We start from the raw sequence: 20865 nt of genomic DNA on the forward strand, positions 1-20865 counted from the left end.
TTTTTTTCTTTTTTTTTTCCAGGGGTAATCGTATCGACCCAGTGGTCCAAGAATCTTGCGAGAGGGCTCATTCTAACGGAAATGAAAAGTTCTAGTGCTCTTTTGAAGTGACCAAAAAATTGGAGGGCACCTAGGCCCCCTCCCACGCTAATTATTTTCCTGAAGTCACCGGATCAAAATTCTGAGATAGCCATTTTATTCAGCGTAGTCAAAAAACCTTATAACTATGTCTTGGGGGACCACTTACTCCCCCACAGTCCCCGTGGGAGGGGCTACAAGTTACAAACTTTGACCAGTGCTGGTCAACGCCATGGTTATTGGGAAGTGTACAGACGTTTTCAGGGGGATTTTTTGGTTGGGGGGAGGGGTCGAGAAGAGGAGGATATGTTGTGGGAACTTTTCATCGAGGAATTTGTCATGGGGCAAGAAAATTTCCATGAAGGGAGCGCAGGATTTTCTAGCATTATTTAAAAAAAAAAACAATGAAAAAATAAATATGAAAAAGTTTTTTCAACTAGAAGTAAGGAGCAGCATTAAAACTTAAAACAAACAGAAACTATTACGCATATGAGGGGATCACCCCCTCCTAATGCCTCGCTCTTTACGCTAAAGTATTTTTAGCAATTTTAACTATTTATTCTACGACTTTTGTGATTCAGTGGTCATTCTTAAGGAATTGGGATAAAATTTAAGCTTTAGTGTAAAGAGTGAGGTACTGACGAGGGGGAAAGCCCTCTCATATTAGTAATAAAAACATGCTAATTTGTAAGTTACGTATATCTTTTACTAATAAAAACATTCGTAAAAAATTAAAAGTTCTAGTTGCCTTTTTAAGTAACCAAAAAATTGAAGGGCAACTAGGCCTCCTCCACCGCTCCTTTTTTCCCAAGATCATTCGATCAAAACTATGAGAAAGCCATTTAGCCAAAAAAAAAAAATATGCAAATTTCGTTTTAATTATTCCTCTGCGGAGAGCCAAAATCAAAACATGCATTGATTCAAAAACGTTCAGAAATTAAATTTAAAAAAATAAGTTTTTTTAACTGAAAGTAAGGAGCGACATTAAAACTTAAAACGAACAGAAATTACTTCGCATATGAAAGGGGCTGCTTCCTCATCAACGCCCCGCTCTTTCTGCTCGTTTTAAGTTTTAATACCGCTCCTTACTTTCAGTTAAAAAAAAGTTGTTGTTTTTTTCTCTTATAAGTTGACCTTGTCTTGTTTAACTTAAGAGCCTGCGTCCAAGATTTGGCAGCATTCCAAAATAAGACTCCAGTTTGGATAAATTTGCAGTTTTCAAAAAAATCAAGCTAGAATGAAAAGAACATAACACTTGATACCTTTTTTATGCTCTTTAATAATTCAATAATTGCCTCTGGATGACTATAAATTTGAGCCTTAAAAGGGCTCAAAACAGCCCATGGTTACCAAAAGTTCAAAAGTATTTTTCTAAAAAAAACTTTCTAGTGGAAAAAAAAATGTCATTTGCCAGCTGAATCAAGGATGGAATTACTATTTTCCATAGTCTTAACAGTAAAATGTTACTTTGAAAACAAATTTGTAGGTGTTTTTAAAAAGTGCCCGAAATCCATCTAAAAAGACCATTGGTTTGCTGTGATTCATTTTTGAAGGGTTTCAGGTTCTTTCTAAAATAAATTCAAAAATAAATTCTTTGGGCTGTAAGTTAGGTTATTCGTTCATTGTTTATTTATATTATATATTATTGTGAAAGGTACACATATTTAACCTTTACTTTCCAAAAGGATGTACTAAATGTAAACACATTATTTGTATACAGGTTTTTAAAAGGGTGTAACTCAGGAAAGATCAACTATATTGATTTGGAACTTTCAGGAAATGATAAGGGAGATGATCAATTGACCGAAAAGGTAATATTTGCACGCTATTATTACTGCTACATCTACCACAACTACTATGTCTACTGCTACTACTATTAATGCTACTACTACTACTACTACTACTACTAATACAACTACCACTGCTACCACTATTACCACACTACTGCATTGACAATATTGAGGGGAAATTTAAACTAAATCAAAAGATACCATGTACATACATATTGTCAAAAGAGCGTATCTTAAGAATGGATTTGGTCATTAAGTTGGAACTTTCTGAAAATGCTTAAAGAAGACCAATTGACCAAAAGGCAATATGTGAAAGCTACAACTAATGCTACACCACTACCACTTCTATATTTACTGCTCCCATTACTTCTACTTGTAAGGCTAAGACCATAAAGATGAAAATTTCGAGAAGTATGTGAATTTACAGGTTATAAAAAGGTTATAAAACCAATGTCATAGCAACGGTTAATTGTATTATAATGAGTAGGGTTCACGACCCCCCCCCCCATGCCTTTTCAAGACCAAAACATAATGTGCCCTTCACTGATAAAAAAGATGACTACGGATCGTCAGTTTAATATACAAATACTGATATTCATCCTTTAAAGTCTTATTAATCTTTTATTGATTAAAGTCAAAAAAGTGAAATATTTTGTATGTATTTTGTTCTCAGTAAAGTGCAAATTATGTAGTCTTGAGAAGGCATTGGGGTTGTCAACCCTAATCCTGTTACTCTCCGCTCGTTTTGAGTTTGAATCGATAGTTTATCAAAATTTATGTTCGTTTTAGGTTTCCTTTATTTATTATCAGTCATCTATTCATCTATCTAGGTTTCATTTATTCAGTTATCATTCATCGTTCAAAGCGAAAGGACCTAGTTGTGATTTGTATTGCATTCTCAAAACCTGTTTCCTAAAAAAGCCCATTGACCTATTGAACGAAATTGGATATGATCTGTTGGACATAAAAAATTACTAATGAACTTGATATTGAATTAGATTGGATACGATCTTTGGATGTGATGTGACGGCTTGATTGCTAGAGTTTTTTTTAAGCGTTATAGGACTTGATACGTTAGAGGACTTAACATGAGGTCAGCATTCATCCAGAGCAGATGCAATAATAGCCAGCAGTGACTGTAAATTTTCAGAGTACTTTTTGCATTCAGATATGGACTCAGGAACCGACTATAAGGTGATTGCCAAGCTCATGTGGGCCTACCTATTCAAAGTTAAGTGCAGTTTTTTTTTATTTTGTTTTTATTTTGAAAATATATTTCAATGGTTCAGTTCACAAACGATGCTGTTGTTCTAGCAAAATTCAAAAGTTAACCACCATGGCCATGCCGAGTGTTGGATATAATTAAGGCCAAGAACAAAAAAAATATCCTATGTTTTATTTTGTTACAAAAGACATGAAATCATGACAACAATAGCCTCACAGCTTTCGGGCTTTATTGGTATTTCAAAGGAGGGTAAAATTATAGCAGTTCATATAACTGACTTACCAATAAAGTAAAAATACAAATCGATGCCTTTTTATATTCTTTACGAATATAATAATAGCTTGTACCGTAAATTCAAATTTAAGCACTTTTTTAACTCTTAAAAATGACGAATTTTCAAAAAATTATGACAGTTCATATAACTGACTTACCAATAAAGTGAACATACCATTTGATGCCTTTTTTATGTTCTTTACGAATATAATAATCGCTTCTACCGCATATTCAAATTTAAACACTTTTGAGCTCTTAAAAATGACGAATTTTCCATTAAAGTATGACTTATCGCTCGTTTTCCAAAAAAATAATACTACGTTTTCTCAGCGCCATCTTTTCTATCGTTTTCGAAAAAATAATGCTACATTTTCTCAGTGCTAAAATTATTTATAATATGGTTAGGTTAAAAAGTGCTTAAATTTGAATTTACGGAGAAGCGATTATTATATTCGTAAAGAACATAAAAAAAAGGCATCGAGTGGTATATTCACTTTATTGGTAAGCCAGTTATATGAACTGCTATAATTTTACCCAAAGGAGGCTAAGAAGAAGAATGAATTAGGCGTTGTGAAAACTTTTGCGGAATTAGCTAAATTTCCTAATAAGCATCTCGAGATTAGTGATTCGAGTTTACCAGATACATTGGTGAATTCAATAAATTCTGCTTTATCGGACTTAGACACACTAAAATCCAATATCCGGAATGATATTGAAAAAAAATTTTGTGAAAAAGTTGGAATATCAAATAGTGCGGATATGGTTGACTCTATTGTTTCTCAGATTCACTCGTCCAGAATTCGACCAAGTTTGATGAGATTGAAAACTAATTACGGTCTCTCCAAAACGCGAACCTAGTCTTAAAAAACAGGATTGAACAGCTTGAAACCCGTCTTGAACATATTGAGCATGAAAAACGACTGAATCTGCTTGTATTTCATGGTGTTGGCCAAAGTGGGGGTCTTCCCATCTCTGAGTGTTTATTGAATGTGATTACGGATAAAATGCAAATTTCTGAGTTTTCTTCGACCGCAACAGTTTCTGTATTTAAATTTCGAGCAAATTCTACTGATTCGGACACGATTGTAAGTGCAAAAAAACGTCCTGCTCCTGTATTGGTTGCATTCAAGTCTGCTGAAACCGCAAGAAAAGTGTTTGCATGTAAGTCAAAACTTGCTCGGTCGGAAATTTTTGTTACCGAGTACCTAACATCAAAAAAGAAGTGGATTCTTGAATTGGCTAAGAGGAAGCTCGGAAAAAGAAATATTTGGTCGAACAACGGGACGATTTTTGGAAAAGACTCAGCGGGAGAGATCCGTAAAATTAGAGGTATGGCTGAAGCGGCCCGTTTGCCAAATCCGACCGCATAATTTTGAGTTGTGAAATTATTTTGTTGCATTACTTGTATGTTTGTTTTCCCCTTTGTATTTTATAGCCGAAATTCCAGTTCCTTTCACGTTTCCCTCTTTCTTTTCCCTTCTTCTTTCTGCCTATCAGTTTTGTTTTTTTTTTGTTTTTTTTTGTCGTATAAAGTAGTCACCTTCTTCAATGAGCGTGAATAGATATGATGACACTTTGCATGAATTTGAACAAAACCGGTTTATTCTTGGAAGCCAAGCTCGTGACACACTTGCGGGGGATGTTTCGATAATTTTTCGTTGAATTGTTGCCCAAGTAATTATGTGAATCCGAATAATCTTTATAAGTATTCAAAACCTGCGAGTGCAGAAAGAGCGATCGTTTTCTGGAATTGTCAAGGTCTAAGAACGACATATTCCCCTTTATGTGAGATTTTAAGTTTACTAGATAAGAAGCCATGCATTGTAGGCCTATGTGGGACATTTGTTTATAGCAAGTTACTGCCCTGGGATTTTTCTCTTCCGGGATATGTTTGCGAGCGAAGAGAACGGACAGCCATGAAGCGGGGCGGTCTATGCCTTTTGATTAATGAAAGCACCCAAAATTGGGCTAGGGATGACCTTTCCCTGTGGCACGAAGGTAGGATCGAAACCCTTTTCATCGAAAATTCTGGCGAAAGTCAACGAACGAATGCATTCAAATTCAGACAGCGAGTCTTGCGATACAGATTCTATCGTAAATGAAATTTATGACGCAATTGTTTTGGAGTTTCAACCCAAGTTTGCTTCACTGGAGAAAGAACTATCAATTGTGAAGAATCAGGTTCTGTTGCTAGAAAACAGAATTGCCAAGATCGAAGTCAGTTTAGACGATCTGGAACAGGAATCGAAGCTTGATTCTCTTATTTTTGCTGGTGTTAAACAGAGCCCGGGTTCAACAGTAAAATATGCAGTGCTTGGAATTATTCACGCAAAAATGGAGCTCACTGATATCTTGGAATCTGATATTATTAGTGTGTCGTGATTCAAGCCAAGCCTAGACCCTAATAAACCTTACAAGGTAGCCCCCGTCCTTGTAAAGTTTAGGTCTGCTGAAGTGGCTGGCAAGGCTTATGCATCAAAACAGAAACTAGCCAAAACGGGAGTCTTCTTATCAGAAAATCTTACCAAGAAAAAGAGGGACCTTTTGAGTGCCGCACGTGAGCGATTTGAAAATAAGAATGTTTAGGCGAAATAAAGAATGTATATATGTGAAATTAGCAGGTCAGACGACCAACCGTAGAATTAGTCACCAGGCTGTTTAATTAGAATAAGAAGTTTTTTTTAAATACTGAAAAAACTTTTGCGTGAAGAGCAAGGGATTGAGGAGGGTTATCCCCTTATCTGTGAATAATTTATATTCATTTAAGTTTTAATGTTGCTTCTTTGTTTCAATTGAAAAAATACTTGTTTTTTTGTATTTAATCCACAATAGGAAACGTTCCACACTGAATGCTCCACACAAGAACGGCGCAATGAAACATATTTTGAAAAATCTTATCCTGTTGCCTGTTGAGAATTTTCGTTAAAATGTAATTGGATTTCTTGTTCTTTTTTGTATATAAACCAGATGTATGAAAATTTATAGCTATCAAAGTTTTGCATCTGTTTTTTTTTATCCTTTGTTCAATATAAAAAGTCTTTAGCGCACAAATTGAAAAAGGTATAAAACAGATAGCTCCCTAACACAAGAAACTTGATAAATAGTTGAATGTAATAAAACTCAAAATAAATTTTAATAAATGATATAACAAATTTATTGGTTCCGGTGATTATTTAACATGAGCACTATTTAGAATCAACAACACAAAAGGGATCTTACAAAGTGCAGCACGCTAACTGGGCATCATTCAAGGCTGTGTCATCTATTAAATTCCCCCTGTCCGGTTCAACCCTTGTCATGATAGCGCAAACTGCGGAACCAGTTGGACATGTGGAACTAAAAGCTGTATATGTGCCATGTGTATTACCATTTCCTTCAATCATTGTGATTCCGCTCGTACCGTCAAACGTTCTACACAGCGCTTGCATGTTATTAATGGCAGTTTCATCTCTTATAAGACCTTCTTTTTGATTTTTAAGTGAAAATCCGACGATATATGAGCGGCTATATCCTATCATTGGGCAATTGTAAGGCCCACGCCATTGACCCCATGGACCTTCCGAGGAGCAAGCACGGTTTGCAATTTGACCAGAGTCAGCGTATACACATTCTAAACAAATTGAGTTCACTGATGTTTCATCTAAGACATTCTCAGGTTCAACCTGCAAATATGAACCCAGAATTAAAGGATTATTGGAGTAGGATTAGATTCCATAGAAAATGTATGTATATATATATAAATATATATATATATATAATATATATATATATATATATATATATATATATATATATATATATATATATATATATATATACATGTATATATATATATATATATATATATATATATATATATATATATATACATGTATATATATATAAATATATATATATATATATATATATATATATATATATATATATATATATATATATATATATATATATATATATATATATATATATATATATATATATATATATATATATATATATATATATATATATATATATATATATATATATATATATATATATATATATATATATATATATATATATATATTTATTAAATAGCCGTTTTTGTACTTTGATAGGGAGCTAACCAACTATTCGTAATAGTGAACTGTAAGAAAAAAGTGACACTTACCAATAGTAACAAAAATTAAAAAAAAAAATCGATCCATAAAACTGTTTTGCCTTTTATGGGTGGTTCCAAATATTCAGGATTCTTTAAGTTAAAAATTTATCCATCATGAGTAATTGACGTAAGAAACTTTAAATAATTCTAGAAAAATAGGGAAGATTCCCCCGAAAAAAGGAGTATGCCATCTTCTTGAATATTTAACTATTAAATTAAACGCATCTGATTACCCAGAAAATGGAAAATAAATAATCTGCATTTTTTTCGAGGTGGTCAATAACGGATACCTGTTTAATTGTCTTTTTTTTTCTCTTTTCCAGGAATGATCGTGTCAAACTAGCCATAATAGAATATCGGTAAAGGATTAATTGAAAAGAAATTTGAAGTAATAGCACCCTGTCCAAGTACGTGGCCGAGGGTAAATAAACTAAGGATAAATATAAGCAAGTCTAATTTTGTCTTTTTCTCACGATCACCGGTTTTTTACCCATGGATGAAGGAATTAAATAGGTCTAATGGAGCTATAAAACGTACTGTTTCTTTTAAATACCTCGGGATTGTAACTGATGAAACTGTATCTTTTAAGCAGCATGTAACTTTAACTAGTAAAATTCTGGCAAGAAATCTAGGTATAATGAAGAAACTCAAACATTTTGTTCCTAAATCTGTTCTCCGCCATCCTTATTTTTCTCTTATACACCCGTATATACTTGAACCAGATGTTCAAGTATCTGGCTCTGCCAGATACTGCTTTTCTTAGATAATGAGCTTTGATTCATTCGTTTATTTTATTTATTCTGGGGGTTATGATGATATGTAGTTCCCAGAGGAAAAGTAAAGTAATGATGTTTTTTTTCATATTTATAGTTGATTGTGGTGGTATTAGTGGTTTCGGTGGCCTAGTGTTCTTTTATTTTATGTATTTTGTTTTCTCTATCTCCCCCTCGGACAAGCTTTGCTTTTTAGTAGCCATTTTTTGTTTATTATCCGTTTAATGAATAAAATCCTTCTCTCTCAAGCAACTAAACTCCTGTAACTGAACCGCCGTGTAACTAAACCCTCATGCACCTGAACCCTCGTGCAACTGCTCAGATTCTATGCCATCTATGTTATATCAAAAGCTATTGCGGCTGAGTTTGCTTCTTTGCCCTTAATGGGATAAAGCTTCTACATTACTTTGAAGTTATTTTCATATTGACTTCTACACCCTGATGACATATTTTTAGTTATTTAGTATCTGAGAGAACGTATCCAATTCCTTGTATAAGTCTTTCTCTCTGGGTATTTTTACCAGTGCCATTTTTTTCACAAACAGATTGGCACGACATCTACTTTTTTAATTTCATATAGCAACATCTTTGTTGCCATGTCATTAAGGTGCATCTGAGTTTACTGAGAACAAGCAGAAGAGGGGAAGGAGCCCCCCACAAGCGCCGTATTGTACCCGGCGGTATTCAGTTACCTGCAAATTGTAGGAAATTGGTGAGGGGGTTCTTACACCTCCCTTGTTCTTTGTTGATTTCGGATTTACATGCGTGATTTGTTGGTGATGGCAATTAATCGGTACATATATTCGCCGGTATTAAACTTCGTTGAAACATGCTTGAAGCATCAGGATATTACGAAACATTCGGTAGTCAGCCCTGCCGTCAAGTTCTTTATTCGTGAACAAATTCATGAAGCCCATGATGAGCTGAATAATATTGTGAATAAATATAATGGAAATCTGGCGAAAAAAAGAAGGTCTTAAATTGGCCGTGATGTGCTGTTCAGCGATATGTATGATACGATAAAAACTCTACTCAATAACAGTGAGCTTAAAATCAGGTTCACGATATAGAAAATCTCTGAAATCCCCCGTATCCCGCAGGATGTGATCACATCCATGGCAGTCCGCGTTAATGAGTGTGTCAGAAAACTGTAAATAATGATTGACCAATGCAAAACTGCTCTACCCCAGACTTCCGAATGGCCCCCATTCCCAGCACCGGTAAAACCGCTCAATCGGGTGTTCATTATTGGTCCAGCCCCGGAAAAGACAAAATTTTGTTCAAATCAGAAACAGTTTATCGAGGATTTTATAATCCCTAAGCATGTGCAGAAGATTCACCAGACAAAGTTTGGCCTAGTGGCTTATATCAAAACGGAATCTGCTTCCCAAGTCCTAGTTGAGTCGTTATTTAAGATGCCTGACATTAAAGTGAAATACCAGATAGAAAAGTTCATGGCTGTTGCGAAATTCGTCCCGCCAGGTTCTACCCCAGAAGAGATAACCCCCATGTCACAGAAGCTAAAAGATATTTCACTTCACAGACATTTTGCAGATGCATTATCAACTGATAGGGCTATCCGGCAAGGTATCTTTGTTGAATACACCCACCTCAAAGTAACGACGTTCAAAGAAATCTCAAAAAGACGCTTTAGGTGCCAGTCTTTCAAACATCTGGCTCGAGACTGCAGCAATCAGCCCTGCTGCCCTCGTTGTGCAGGGCCCAATGAATCGACAAAGGAAACACCATGTCAATCAAACAATGTCGAGTGTGCCCTCTGTCCCAACGGAAAGAGCGATCATCCAAGCTATAGCCTGATCTGTCCAGCCGTTAAGAAAGCCATGAACAAAGCGTGTCAACCCCCAAAAATGAACAATTTAAATGTATTTTGCCGAAACATATACGGACACAATGCTGTGAAAATAGGCGACCTTAATGGAATTTGCTACGATTATAATGTAATTTGTGCACAAGAGCACCTACTTACCAAGCAAAATTTTGTTCTGTTCCAGTCCTTTCCGCGCAAATCAGTTTTCATACATGAAGCAAAACAACAATTTACGCTTGGAAGACCTAGCGGCGGTACTGCTGTTATAGTCGACGACCACATTCCCTGTTAGCTGTATGAGTCGTGTGACTTATACGCTTCTGTGGAATTTGTTGGGTCAACTAGCTTTTTCCTCTTCAATGTATATCTTCCAGCATACCTGAATAACGATCGTTCTGAGAAACACTATGTTGAAGCGTATACTCGTTTAAGCAGACTCTTGTGTAGAATCGGTAACTGACGCGTTCTGATTTGTGGAGACTTCCAGTGCAACCCCTGCTTACCTGGTAAACTAAAAGACATCCTTCTATCAGCACTCACAGACGGGATATCCTTTTGTGACAAAGATCACCAGTTTACATGTATACATAATAGTGGCTCTACAAGTAATATTGACCAGGTGATAACAAACTTTCCACTCATGAAAAATATAAGCGTTTATTCCGACCATACCTGTAGCGATTATTTAGGTCTATTTTTTAGTGTTCCCTTTCAATCTTTTGCCAACCGCCAAACCAAAAAATACTTTATCAAAACTAAGTGTGAAAAATTGATACGGTGTTGTATCAACATACTTGTGACGAAATCCTGAGAAAAGTTAAAGAGCCCTACCAGCTACTAGGGCACGGTGTCCAAGATTCGGTCACTTCAAATATCTTGTGAGGAAATTTCCCACGCCATAAAAACCGCAGAAAAGTTAGCTATCCCCTGTCGTAACGTCCGTTCTGTTTCTCAAAAGCCAGGTTGGAACAAGTGTCCCCTGGTCAAGCAAGCAAAAAAACGTGTTAAGTTGTGGTACAATGTCTCGAAGGAATCCGATAAGCCCAGATCTGGAGTGATCTTCCAACTATTTTGGAGCACAAAGAAGGACTACCTAAATCTAACGGAAAAACTGAAAAGTGAAAAAGCTGATAAGATTTCAGAGCAAGCCTTAAAAAACCCGAAAGTGATGTGGAAGTTCTTCAAGAGATCTTAGACCAGTGGAAAAACGTGATCATCTGACATTCTGGAAGAGGAGTGGTTAAGGTTTTACTCTACAGTGTTTGGTTCCAAAGACCCCAAGCTTGAACGGGATTGTGAAAAAGGCTTAAACAAAAAACTCAAAACCTTGTTAAAAGTTCAAAATACCTTTGTGATATCTAAATTGGCTATAGCTAAAACAGTTTGTAAATTAAAACGCGGAAAGGCACCTGGTCTTGATGGTATTTGTCCGGATAACCTAAGGCATGGCACTGACCTCTTATTTGAGAATATCACTCTTCTGTTCCAGATGTGTGTCGATTACGGTGTGGTCCCCAGCTCATTTTGTGCTGGTGTTCTGTCAAATATCTCCAAAAAAGGAAAAACCAAAATCGGTGCACAGGATATAGACCAATTACCGTTTCAAGTGTTCCCAGTAAGGTCCTCGAGTTGCTTCTCCTTCCAGAAATGTTGGGGAAGTGTATATTGGATTTTCGTTAGTTCGGATTCCGTCGAAACCGGAGTTGCATGTTTGTACTTAGGCTTTTAAAGAGAGCTATTGACAAAGCGCACAAAATGGGATCCTCACTCTTTGTGTGCAGCGTAGACATCTCAAATGCATTTGATTCAGTTGCGCAGTCTCAGGTGTTCTTGAAATTACTCGGGTATGGTGTAAATGCTCATGCCATAGCACTCTTATCCTTCTGGTACTCAGGAAGTTTTGTGAAAGCTAGACCGACAGGGGACCAACTGAGCAGACCGATTAGATTTGTTCGAGGTCTTCGTCAAGGATCTGTATTAGGTCCTATCCTATTTGATACCTTGACATCTGGAATAACAAAAACGTTGCTGGAGGATTCAGCATCAATCTATGTGACCTCAGACTGCTTTCATATGCTGACGACCTGCTGATGTTAAGCTTCAACCTAACTTCCCTACAAAAAAATATTGATCACCTGATAACTGGTTACAAGTGTATCGGTCTATGGGTCAACGCACTAAAGACGGAGTTTGTTGAATTTTGTCCCTCAGCAAGCAAGCAGCAAAGCAGTGGCCCTACATATGTGACAGTTGAACAAATAAAAATTTTCCCTGTAAATATCATGAAATACCTGGGAATAACGTACGGTCATGATTTCATTTGTTCTCGTTTACTAATAATCGAGAAAATTACCAAGAGACTTCGTTCAAGTTAGGGGAAGCTTGTCTCTCTGAAATTTAGCTTCACCAGGAAGATTCTTGCAAAGCTTTACGCAGCGGTTGCTCTCACTCACCTGCTTTATGTATCTCAGCTATGGGACTGGTTCACATAAACTGACAGACTAAAACTCCGATCTGTTTACTGCAAATACTTGAAGTTTTGCTTCGATACCCGCTCTACGAGAGAACCACATTTTTAATAAGACCTCAAAATATGGTGGACCCAACTGTCGTTGTGCTGTCTACTGAAACAAGTGAAGAAAAAAAGGCATTGGAAAAATTGTTCGAGTTTTTGCCTCAACACCTGATCTACGAGTGCGAATGAAGAAGTTATTACTTAATTTAGTTCTTTGATGCTGAGTGTTCTTGTTTTTTTCTTTCCTTCTTTTGTATTACTCCGCTTCTGTCTTTTTTTTTGCATAAGCGGGCAAAAATAAAATTATTATTGTTATTATTACATGTTCAACCTTGTTGGCATTGTTTTTTTAAAGTCATGATATAAAAGATTGTCAAGATGATTCATAGAAAAGCTCTGTTTTCTTGTCACACAAACAAAGAAAAATGAACGTCACAAACCCAGATTTATTTCTCCTTTTTTATGTCTGTTTATGTTTTATGTTTCCACCCTGTCACTGTCGGAAAATACTCACTCTCGAAAAACATACCCCGTGGATTATACCAACTATCATCCCTCCCGTGGCTGGTTGGTTTTCAGTCACTTTTCACTAAAAAAAGGACTAGAACTATCAATTTCTCATCAAATGAGCATCCTCCAAAGTTTCAAACAGTTCGTGGCAATGAACTGTAAGTAAAGAGCGACCCGGCTCAATAGTAACCGAAACTCTCAAAAAAAGAATTTTGACACCAATAGATATATATAAAAAAAATCGATTTTTATCCTGATTTTAAATATATATGTTTCGTCGAGTTTATTCTTACCCATCAAAAGTTACGAGCCTGAGAAAATGTGCCTTATTTTCAAGAAAAAAGGGAAAACCTTAAAATTCATAGAATCTTAATGAAAATCACAAAATCCGATTTAGCGTATCAGAGAACACTACTGTAGAAGTTTCAAGCTCCTATCTGCAAAAATGTTGAATTCTGAATTTTTTGCCATGAGAAAGATCACGGATGCGTGTTTGTTTGTTTTTTTCCAAGGGTGATCGCATCAACCCAGTGGTCCTAGAATATCGCGAGAGGGTTCATTCAGTTTATGTGGGAAGATATTCCATGGGGGAAGAGAATTTTCCACGAAGGGGGTGCCGGTTTTCCCAGCATTATTCAAAAACTATCAGAAATTAAATAAAAAACAAGTTTTTTCAACTGAAAGTAAGGAACAACATTAAAACTTTAAACGAACAGAAATTATTACATATATAAGAGTGTTTGCCCCCTCTTCAATACCTCGCTCTTTGCGCTAGAGTATTTTTGGTACTTTCAAAAGAGCTACGTATTCTAATTAAACGGCCTTTGTGATTCAGGGGTCATTCTTAAAGGATTGGAACAAAATTTGACCTTTAGCGTAAAGAGCAGGGTATTGACAAGGAGGCGAACCCCCTCATATAATAATAATTTCTAGTTTTTTAAGTTTTAATGTTACTCCTTACTTTCAGTTGAAAAAACCTGTTTTTTAATTAATCTACGACCATGACGCAGAGGTGAGGATGAGGAAGGGGCAGTACCTTTCCTATAAGGAATGAATTCTGCTCATTTTGGGGTTTAATGTTATTCTTTACTCTCATAATAACAGCGTAGATCAGACATATTCCTAGAAATCAAGAGGGGTCAAGTATTAATTTCACATTTTTGTAGTTTTTGCCCCCCCCCCCTCACAAAAAATAGCCCTCCTAACAAAAGACCTAGATACGACCCTTGATATTATGTATCAATTTATACCTCCACCCTCCCCACGTCTCACCCTTAGATTTAGTTCTGTATTTATCTGAAGGCTGAATGAGAGTTTGGATGTTTTGGCATTAAAATGCACCCTTTGGGGCATTTCCCTCCCTCCCTAACTACAAGACAATCAGAGAACCTCATAGCAGGGGTTTAAAGCCCTTACAAATAAAGGCTTGGGATTGTAAAATAGCAGAGAATTTACCTAAGAAAGTGAAATTTGCTTAAACCTTAAAAATATTTCAGCTAATCATTTTCAATACTCGAACCTGCGGGGGTATTTTGGCGTGGTCGTATTTTCCACGCAGGGGCATTTTCGAGAGGGGGGGGGGGCTATGTTTTCTATGAAAAAATGTTTTTCTGGGGTATTTTTCGGGGGGGGGGGGGGTTGAACATCTAGACCCGCTAGGAGGACTGATCACCCTTAGATCTAGTTCTGTATTTATCTGAAAGCTGAATGAGAGTTTGGATGTTATGGCATTAGAATGCACCCTTTGGGGCATTTCTCTCCCTCCCTAACTGCAAGACAATCAGAGAACCCCATAGCAGGGGCTCATAGCCCTTACAAACAAAGGTTTGGGATTGTAAAACAGCAGAGAATCCCAGTATGCCATGGGGCAAGGAGAATAAATATTGCAAATTTGGAGGGGGACCATTCTATTGAAAAATGAAAGTTTTAGCACTCTTTTCACGATTTGAAAGAGATCGAAAGGCAAATAGCCCACCTTCCCTTGCCCTTCTTTCCGCATTGCCTCCGTACTCCTCAAAGATCTTTTATACAAATTTTCAGTAAGCCATTTTGTTCGAAATACTCAAAAGGTTGAAAAATATGGCTTCGGGAATGACATAGCCCCAACATACCCTGAGGAATGGACCATAAATAATGCAAATTAGCAACTGTTGAAGCATATTTTTATAATGGAAAAGAAGGTTTGTGCAATATCTCAAGAACAGATAAGAGTATGATGCTGAAACTTTCGGGAATGTTGAATTGAAGCAATCAAAAGATACTAGGAGTATCCAGCGTTTTCAGAGGGCGTATCTGCAAAACCCCAGGTGCGCCTGAGGAAGTTCAGATAAAACTTTCAAAAATTGCCGTTGGGAGGGAAACTGAAGTAAATGAACATACCCTATATGCATCCAGGACGTCAAAACGGCGTATTTGTCATATCTCACAAGAAACTAAGTGAATAAAGGTCAGACAATCAGATAATGTTGAGGGGGATGTTGAACCAAATCAAAAGGCAGTATATTCATCCAGGTTGTAACAAGGTAGTATGTACAATATTTGAAGGACGACTAAGGTCATCAAGTTGAAACTTTCAGAGAATGTGAAGGGGGATATTGAACCACATCTAAAGGCAGTGTACATCGAGGCTGTCGAAATAGCACATCTACAACATCTCACTAATAGCTAAGGGAATTAAGTTGAAGCTTTGAGAAAGTGTTGAGGGGGGTGTTGAATTAATTTGAAAGACACTGTGTGCAACCAGGTTGTCAAAAGGTCGTATCTATAATATCTCAGGAATGGCTAAGAGCATTAGGGCGAAACTTTCAGGAAATATTGAAAAGAGTGTTGAACTGAATCAGCTTCCATCTAGAATGTAAAAACGAAAAAAAAAACAATAAAGAAGAGATAAATGAGGATAATACAAGCCAGTGAAAAACATATACTACAATGCAAATATTTCGGTCAAGACCACCGCTTGACCGGCCTCAGTGAACGACAATAAAATAAAAAATTACTAATAAAAATCCAAAGATAATTTAAAAAATCAAACCTTAAAACAAAAACTAAAATATAAAGACCCTTTCAAAAAAAGGGTGGAAGGGTAACTGAATAAAAATACAATACTGAATGGTAATTCAATTTTTCAATTTATGCAGAGCATTTTTAAAAGCCTTTAAAATTCATGATTAGCCAGTATGGTCTCAGGAATTATCCAGAATGTCAAGATGACGCATCTATAAAATCTCAGGAGCTGCTAAGGGCATTAAGTTAAAACTTTCACAGAATGTTGAGCGGTACGTTGGACTAAATTAAAATGCACTATCAGCATCTAGAGTGTCAAAAGGTAGTATCTGAAATTTATCAGCAATGGGTAAGGGTATAAAATTAAGACTTTCAGAGAAATTTTTTTGGTTTGAGGGGATTCTAAACTAAACCAAAAGACTGTTTTTGCAGTCAGGTTTTGGTATTGCTACAACTAGAATATTTCAGGAAGAACCTGAAGTATATAGTTGGGACTTTCAAGGAATGACGAGAGGGTTTTGAACTAAGTCAAAAGGCACCACATGTATTCAGGTTGTCAAAAGGCCCTATCCGTAATACCCCAGATGCGGCTAAGGTTATTAAGCTGAAATTGTAAGAGAATGTCGACTGGGATGTTGAATTGAAGCAAAAGACAATATGTGCATTCAGGTTGTCAAAATGGTGTGTCTGCAATACATCAAGTACAGTAATGGTATTCAGTTGAAACTTCCAGAGAATGTTAAAGGGGGTTTTGAACTTAATCAAAGTCGTTCAGGCTATCAAAATACTGTATCCTCACCAACGGTAAGGGTTTTCAGTTCAAATTTTCAGAGAATATAGAGGGGGATGTTGAACTAAGTCAAAAGACATAATATGTATCCAGGTTGTTACAGAGTGCATGTGAAAGATCTGAAGAACAGCTAAAAGCATTAGATTAAAACTCTCAGAGAATATTGATTAGAATGTTAAATTGAATCAAAAGACAAATGTGCAGTGTCTTTTGTGGGGACGTTGATGGGGATGTTGTGAGGACGTTGAACTAACTCAAAAGACACAGTGTGTATCCAGGTTGTCAAGAGTAAATGTGAAATATCTCAAGAACTGCTAAGGGTATTATGTTGAATACAATAACTCTGAAACACACAATTCGGAACTTAAAAGGCAAAAGCACCAAAATAATAATGCGAAATCTGACCTTTATCCTGAATCCATTTGCATAGCTCCCCTGTGGGCAATTGTCCCAAAGACCCCAATCTCCCCATGAGCCAGCATTTGAAACGCTTATGATCTGGATAACATTCGCCCGGTTTGCTTTCAGACTTTCTATTGTTGGTGGAGCCTCATGCAACGTTGGCACTTTTGCCAGTTCAGTTGCCGGCAAAACAAAGAGAAAAAAGAGGAATGCTTCCATTTTTTACTTCAAATTTCTTGGTTGCACATCTTTATATACATGAAAGATAAGAGACAAGATTGACTTGTTGAATGTTTTCTATATTTTTTTATCTTTGAATATTTTATTCTATTGGTCAAACTTGATTCATCGTAATCCAACAGAATCATATATATATAAAAAAAAATAAAATGGCAAGTTCGATACAAAAATCAAACGGCTTGTTATCACTATCGCAAACACTGTATTTGAGCTAATTCATTAAAAAAGACAGTGAACTTGCTATGCCATAAGATTAACTATTAACTGATTCAGGAAGGGTAACTATTATTTCAAAAAATCTATATAGTAAAGGTTTATTGAGAAAACAAATTTTAAGGAATTTTGAAAAAGGGTCAACCGAAACAAAATGTCCACCATTGGAATCAGCCTGATCAAAAGCCCAATTCAGAGGAATTACACCTCACCCCTAAAAGAACAAGGAGAATTACTTCTTGGAAGTACTAAAATGTCTCCTTCCTCCCTCTTTAGCCCCTACGGGGTTGCATCCAACCAGCGGTCGTAGAATGTTAGAAAAGTTCTCATTTCAAATGAAACTACCATATTTAGAGCTACAATGTAACAAAATAGATTTGTGTGTATCAAGCCAGCGTTTTCTACGATTTTTGCTATCAAACACGAATGTTTGTCCAAAGAGGATCAGAATTCGAAAGGATCGAATATCTAACATAACATATTAAAACTCTCCAGTCTAAAATCCTAAACAGAAGGTATTTTACTTCCCCTTCTGGACAACCACAGCAGAGTAACATCTTCTTTCACAAAACATTAATTTTTACCCAAAGAGAGTCAAAGTCCAAGAGAATTTAAATTTTAAAAAATTATTTAATTTTCCTTGGTCTAAAACCCTAACCAGTATGGCTTTTTTACCACGGCAAAGTAGTGTTTTCTGTCATTTTTTGTGTCACAAAACCTAAATTTATACCCAACTAGAGTCGCCAAATTCAAATAGAATCAATCAATTTTTCGTATCTAAAGCTCAATTCTGGAGTTTTTTTTTATACAGATATACATTTATTAAAAAAGAAAACAAATACTATTCACCATTCCCCTGCCAAGAAAGGCAATAAGCTTTTAGCCACTCATCTTGAAAAATGAGGAATAAATATGTTTTTCACTGTAAGCTATTACCACTAATTTGAAATTATTGACCCCTTTAGCATCAAAGCCTTGACCAGGTATGGAAAAAGTTCCAAACTGCCAATAGCAGAATTCGACAGAATTCTAAAAGCTGCTGACACTTCAGCAGCACAACCTGTGTTTTGACAGATTTTTTTTGAGCAAAAAGTATTTTTACATGTAAAAATGATATTTTCAGACAAAATCTGCCAACAAATTTCACTAGGTCCTGAAAACTGTCAAGTAGCATTGCTACTATGCTACCTCAGTGTTTGTACAACGGGCCTTGACAATGGATGAGTGAAGTTTATAAATCCATAAGTGAGTGTATTTTTTCCAATAGCTTGTGTTAATTAACTGTAAATAAAAACAACCAGAGTGTTTTTCTGTAACCAAAGGCTAGGGTGACATCTTGGGGTTGGGGATAATTTAACAAGTGGGCCAATAATCAGTCAAATTGACAATGAAGGGTACCAATGAAGGTACCAGAAAAATATTTGGAACGGGAGTGTGGGCGTATTACCCCCGGTTTCCCCTGGATATAGCCAGAGAAATGTTAATAAAATTATAAGAAAGTAAATAAAAAGCAAATGGTAGTATTCTTTCATTTTGTAATTTGCTTGATCTATTGTTAAACTGTTTTGACTGAAAATATGTTTTACACTTTTTGAATGGCTCAATCAATCAGATTATATAATTTCCTTTTTTTTCTCTAGTTTTCTCTTTCTTTATTAGTCCATTTTCTCCGAGGCATCTCTTTGGAGACATTTAAATATGCTTTTGGTGACAAATTATAGCACTTAACCCTCTCGCGGGCGCTGGTGCTTTTTAACGACACTTCACCTTAACCCTCTTCTAGCTTAAAACTCAATTTTTTTTTTTACCAGAACCTCAGTGCTATCTCTATCCCGTACTGCACTAGACATCTACTGAACAGTTTCAAAACCTATGAAAAGTGGCGGTCAATGTGAGGAATATTTATTGTGCTTACATACAAAGGTTAGTCGGCCACATATCGTGGCCGAGTCACGAAGTAGGCAATAATGCTCCTAAACCAATGAATCAATGTCTATGTCTATGTCTAGTCAAAATTCAGGATTTTTATTTATTTAACCTAGAAGTTTTTGAGTTGCGTGAATTTTTGTTCATGAGTTAACCATCCTATTGCCTATACACTGGCTGGTCTTTTATGTTTTACAAGCATTTAGTTTAGAATTGGTGGCCATCTTCTTTTGTCCACTCATGAGGACATTGCCCGAATTCGTTTATGATACAGAACCACCACTTTGTACGTCTAAGGACAGTGCGTTACTAATAGCAATACATCTGGTGCGGCACCTAACTGTGGAAGTTGACATTATCACTCTGATTTAAGCAGATAGTGATCATGTTCACTATGTTCACGTTTGAGTATTGTGCCTGTTTGTTGTTTACCGTAAAAATTAAAAGAAAAAAAATGATAATGATAAAGTAAATTTAATTTTGCAGATGTAAAGTGAGTTTACTGACGAAGAAGCCATCAACATCATATTTGACAAGGAAAGTGACGTCAATTATTGAACAAATTTTTACTTTTCCTGAATCAACTATAGTTTCAGATGTATTTTAATTTTTTACTGGTTTTAAACAAATAAAACAGTACTTATGTATTATTCGAGAAATACTCTAGAATTTGGATCTTGAACATGAGACATTACCCGTTTTTCACGGTGTTAATACTAGACAATTAGCTTTGGCTCGCTGCAAGAATACATTGTATCTATATTTTAATTAAATATCTAGTTGGTATTTTGGTTAAGTTAGGTTACGTATTTAATATAATGCATTCTGGATGACCCCCCTTCCATAATTCTTTGTTATAGTTTTCACAATTTTGTTAATAAAGTATTATATTGTCATCATATTGGTTTTATTTCATTAGGACTAACCAAACTTCGCTTTTCGAGTGTTTCTCGTATAATATATAAGCACCAATAAAACTTAAATAGCATTATTTCGAACAATGAATGACAAAAACTTGGCAAAGCAGGACTTTTTTCGCTAGTGTGAACATACAATTTTTGTCTTACAAGTTTAATAGTTTCATTTTAAAAACTAAAATTTCGTGATTAGAGTGAATAGTTGCACAGCTTAGGTTTTGCAAAGGTGTGAGAAGGG

The 20865-nt window shown here is 35.9% G+C and overlaps 1 protein-coding gene and 1 long non-coding RNA gene across 2 annotated transcripts; one reads left to right on the top strand and one right to left on the bottom strand.

Moving 5' to 3' along the window:
• Window positions 1–2463: 2463 nt before the first annotated feature.
• Window positions 2464–20357, top strand: LOC136030897 (uncharacterized). The gene is made up of 2 exons (XR_010618385.1): window positions 2464–3062; window positions 19596–20357. It is a non-coding gene; the product is annotated as an uncharacterized LOC136030897 (long non-coding RNA).
• Window positions 6481–17591, bottom strand: LOC136030895 (vitelline membrane outer layer protein 1 homolog). Its single transcript, XM_065709991.1, has 2 exons — window positions 17335–17591; window positions 6481–7028 (listed from the first exon to the last, which is right to left on the bottom strand). Exons 1-2 carry the CDS (start codon window positions 17548–17550, stop codon window positions 6582–6584), a joined length of 663 nt encoding a protein of 220 aa, XP_065566063.1. The 5' UTR covers window positions 17551–17591; the 3' UTR covers window positions 6481–6581.
• Window positions 20358–20865: the final 508 nt, after the last annotated feature.

The sequence above is a fragment of the Artemia franciscana genome, chromosome 9 (genome assembly GCF_032884065.1).
Source record: "Artemia franciscana chromosome 9, ASM3288406v1, whole genome shotgun sequence".
Taxonomy (NCBI): Eukaryota; Metazoa; Arthropoda; class Branchiopoda; order Anostraca; family Artemiidae; genus Artemia; species Artemia franciscana.

What these genes read in the sequence shown, in the direction of transcription:
- LOC136030895 (XM_065709991.1), bottom strand. Translation starts at nt 17,550, where the DNA reads ATGGAAGCATTCCTCTTTTTTCTCTTTGTTTTGCCGGCAACTGAACTG. An exon ending in CAAATGGATTCAGGATAAAG is followed by an intron (nt 7,029 to 17,334) that starts GTCAGATTTCGC and finishes TCATATTTGCAG; the next exon opens with GTTGAACCTGAGAATGTCTT.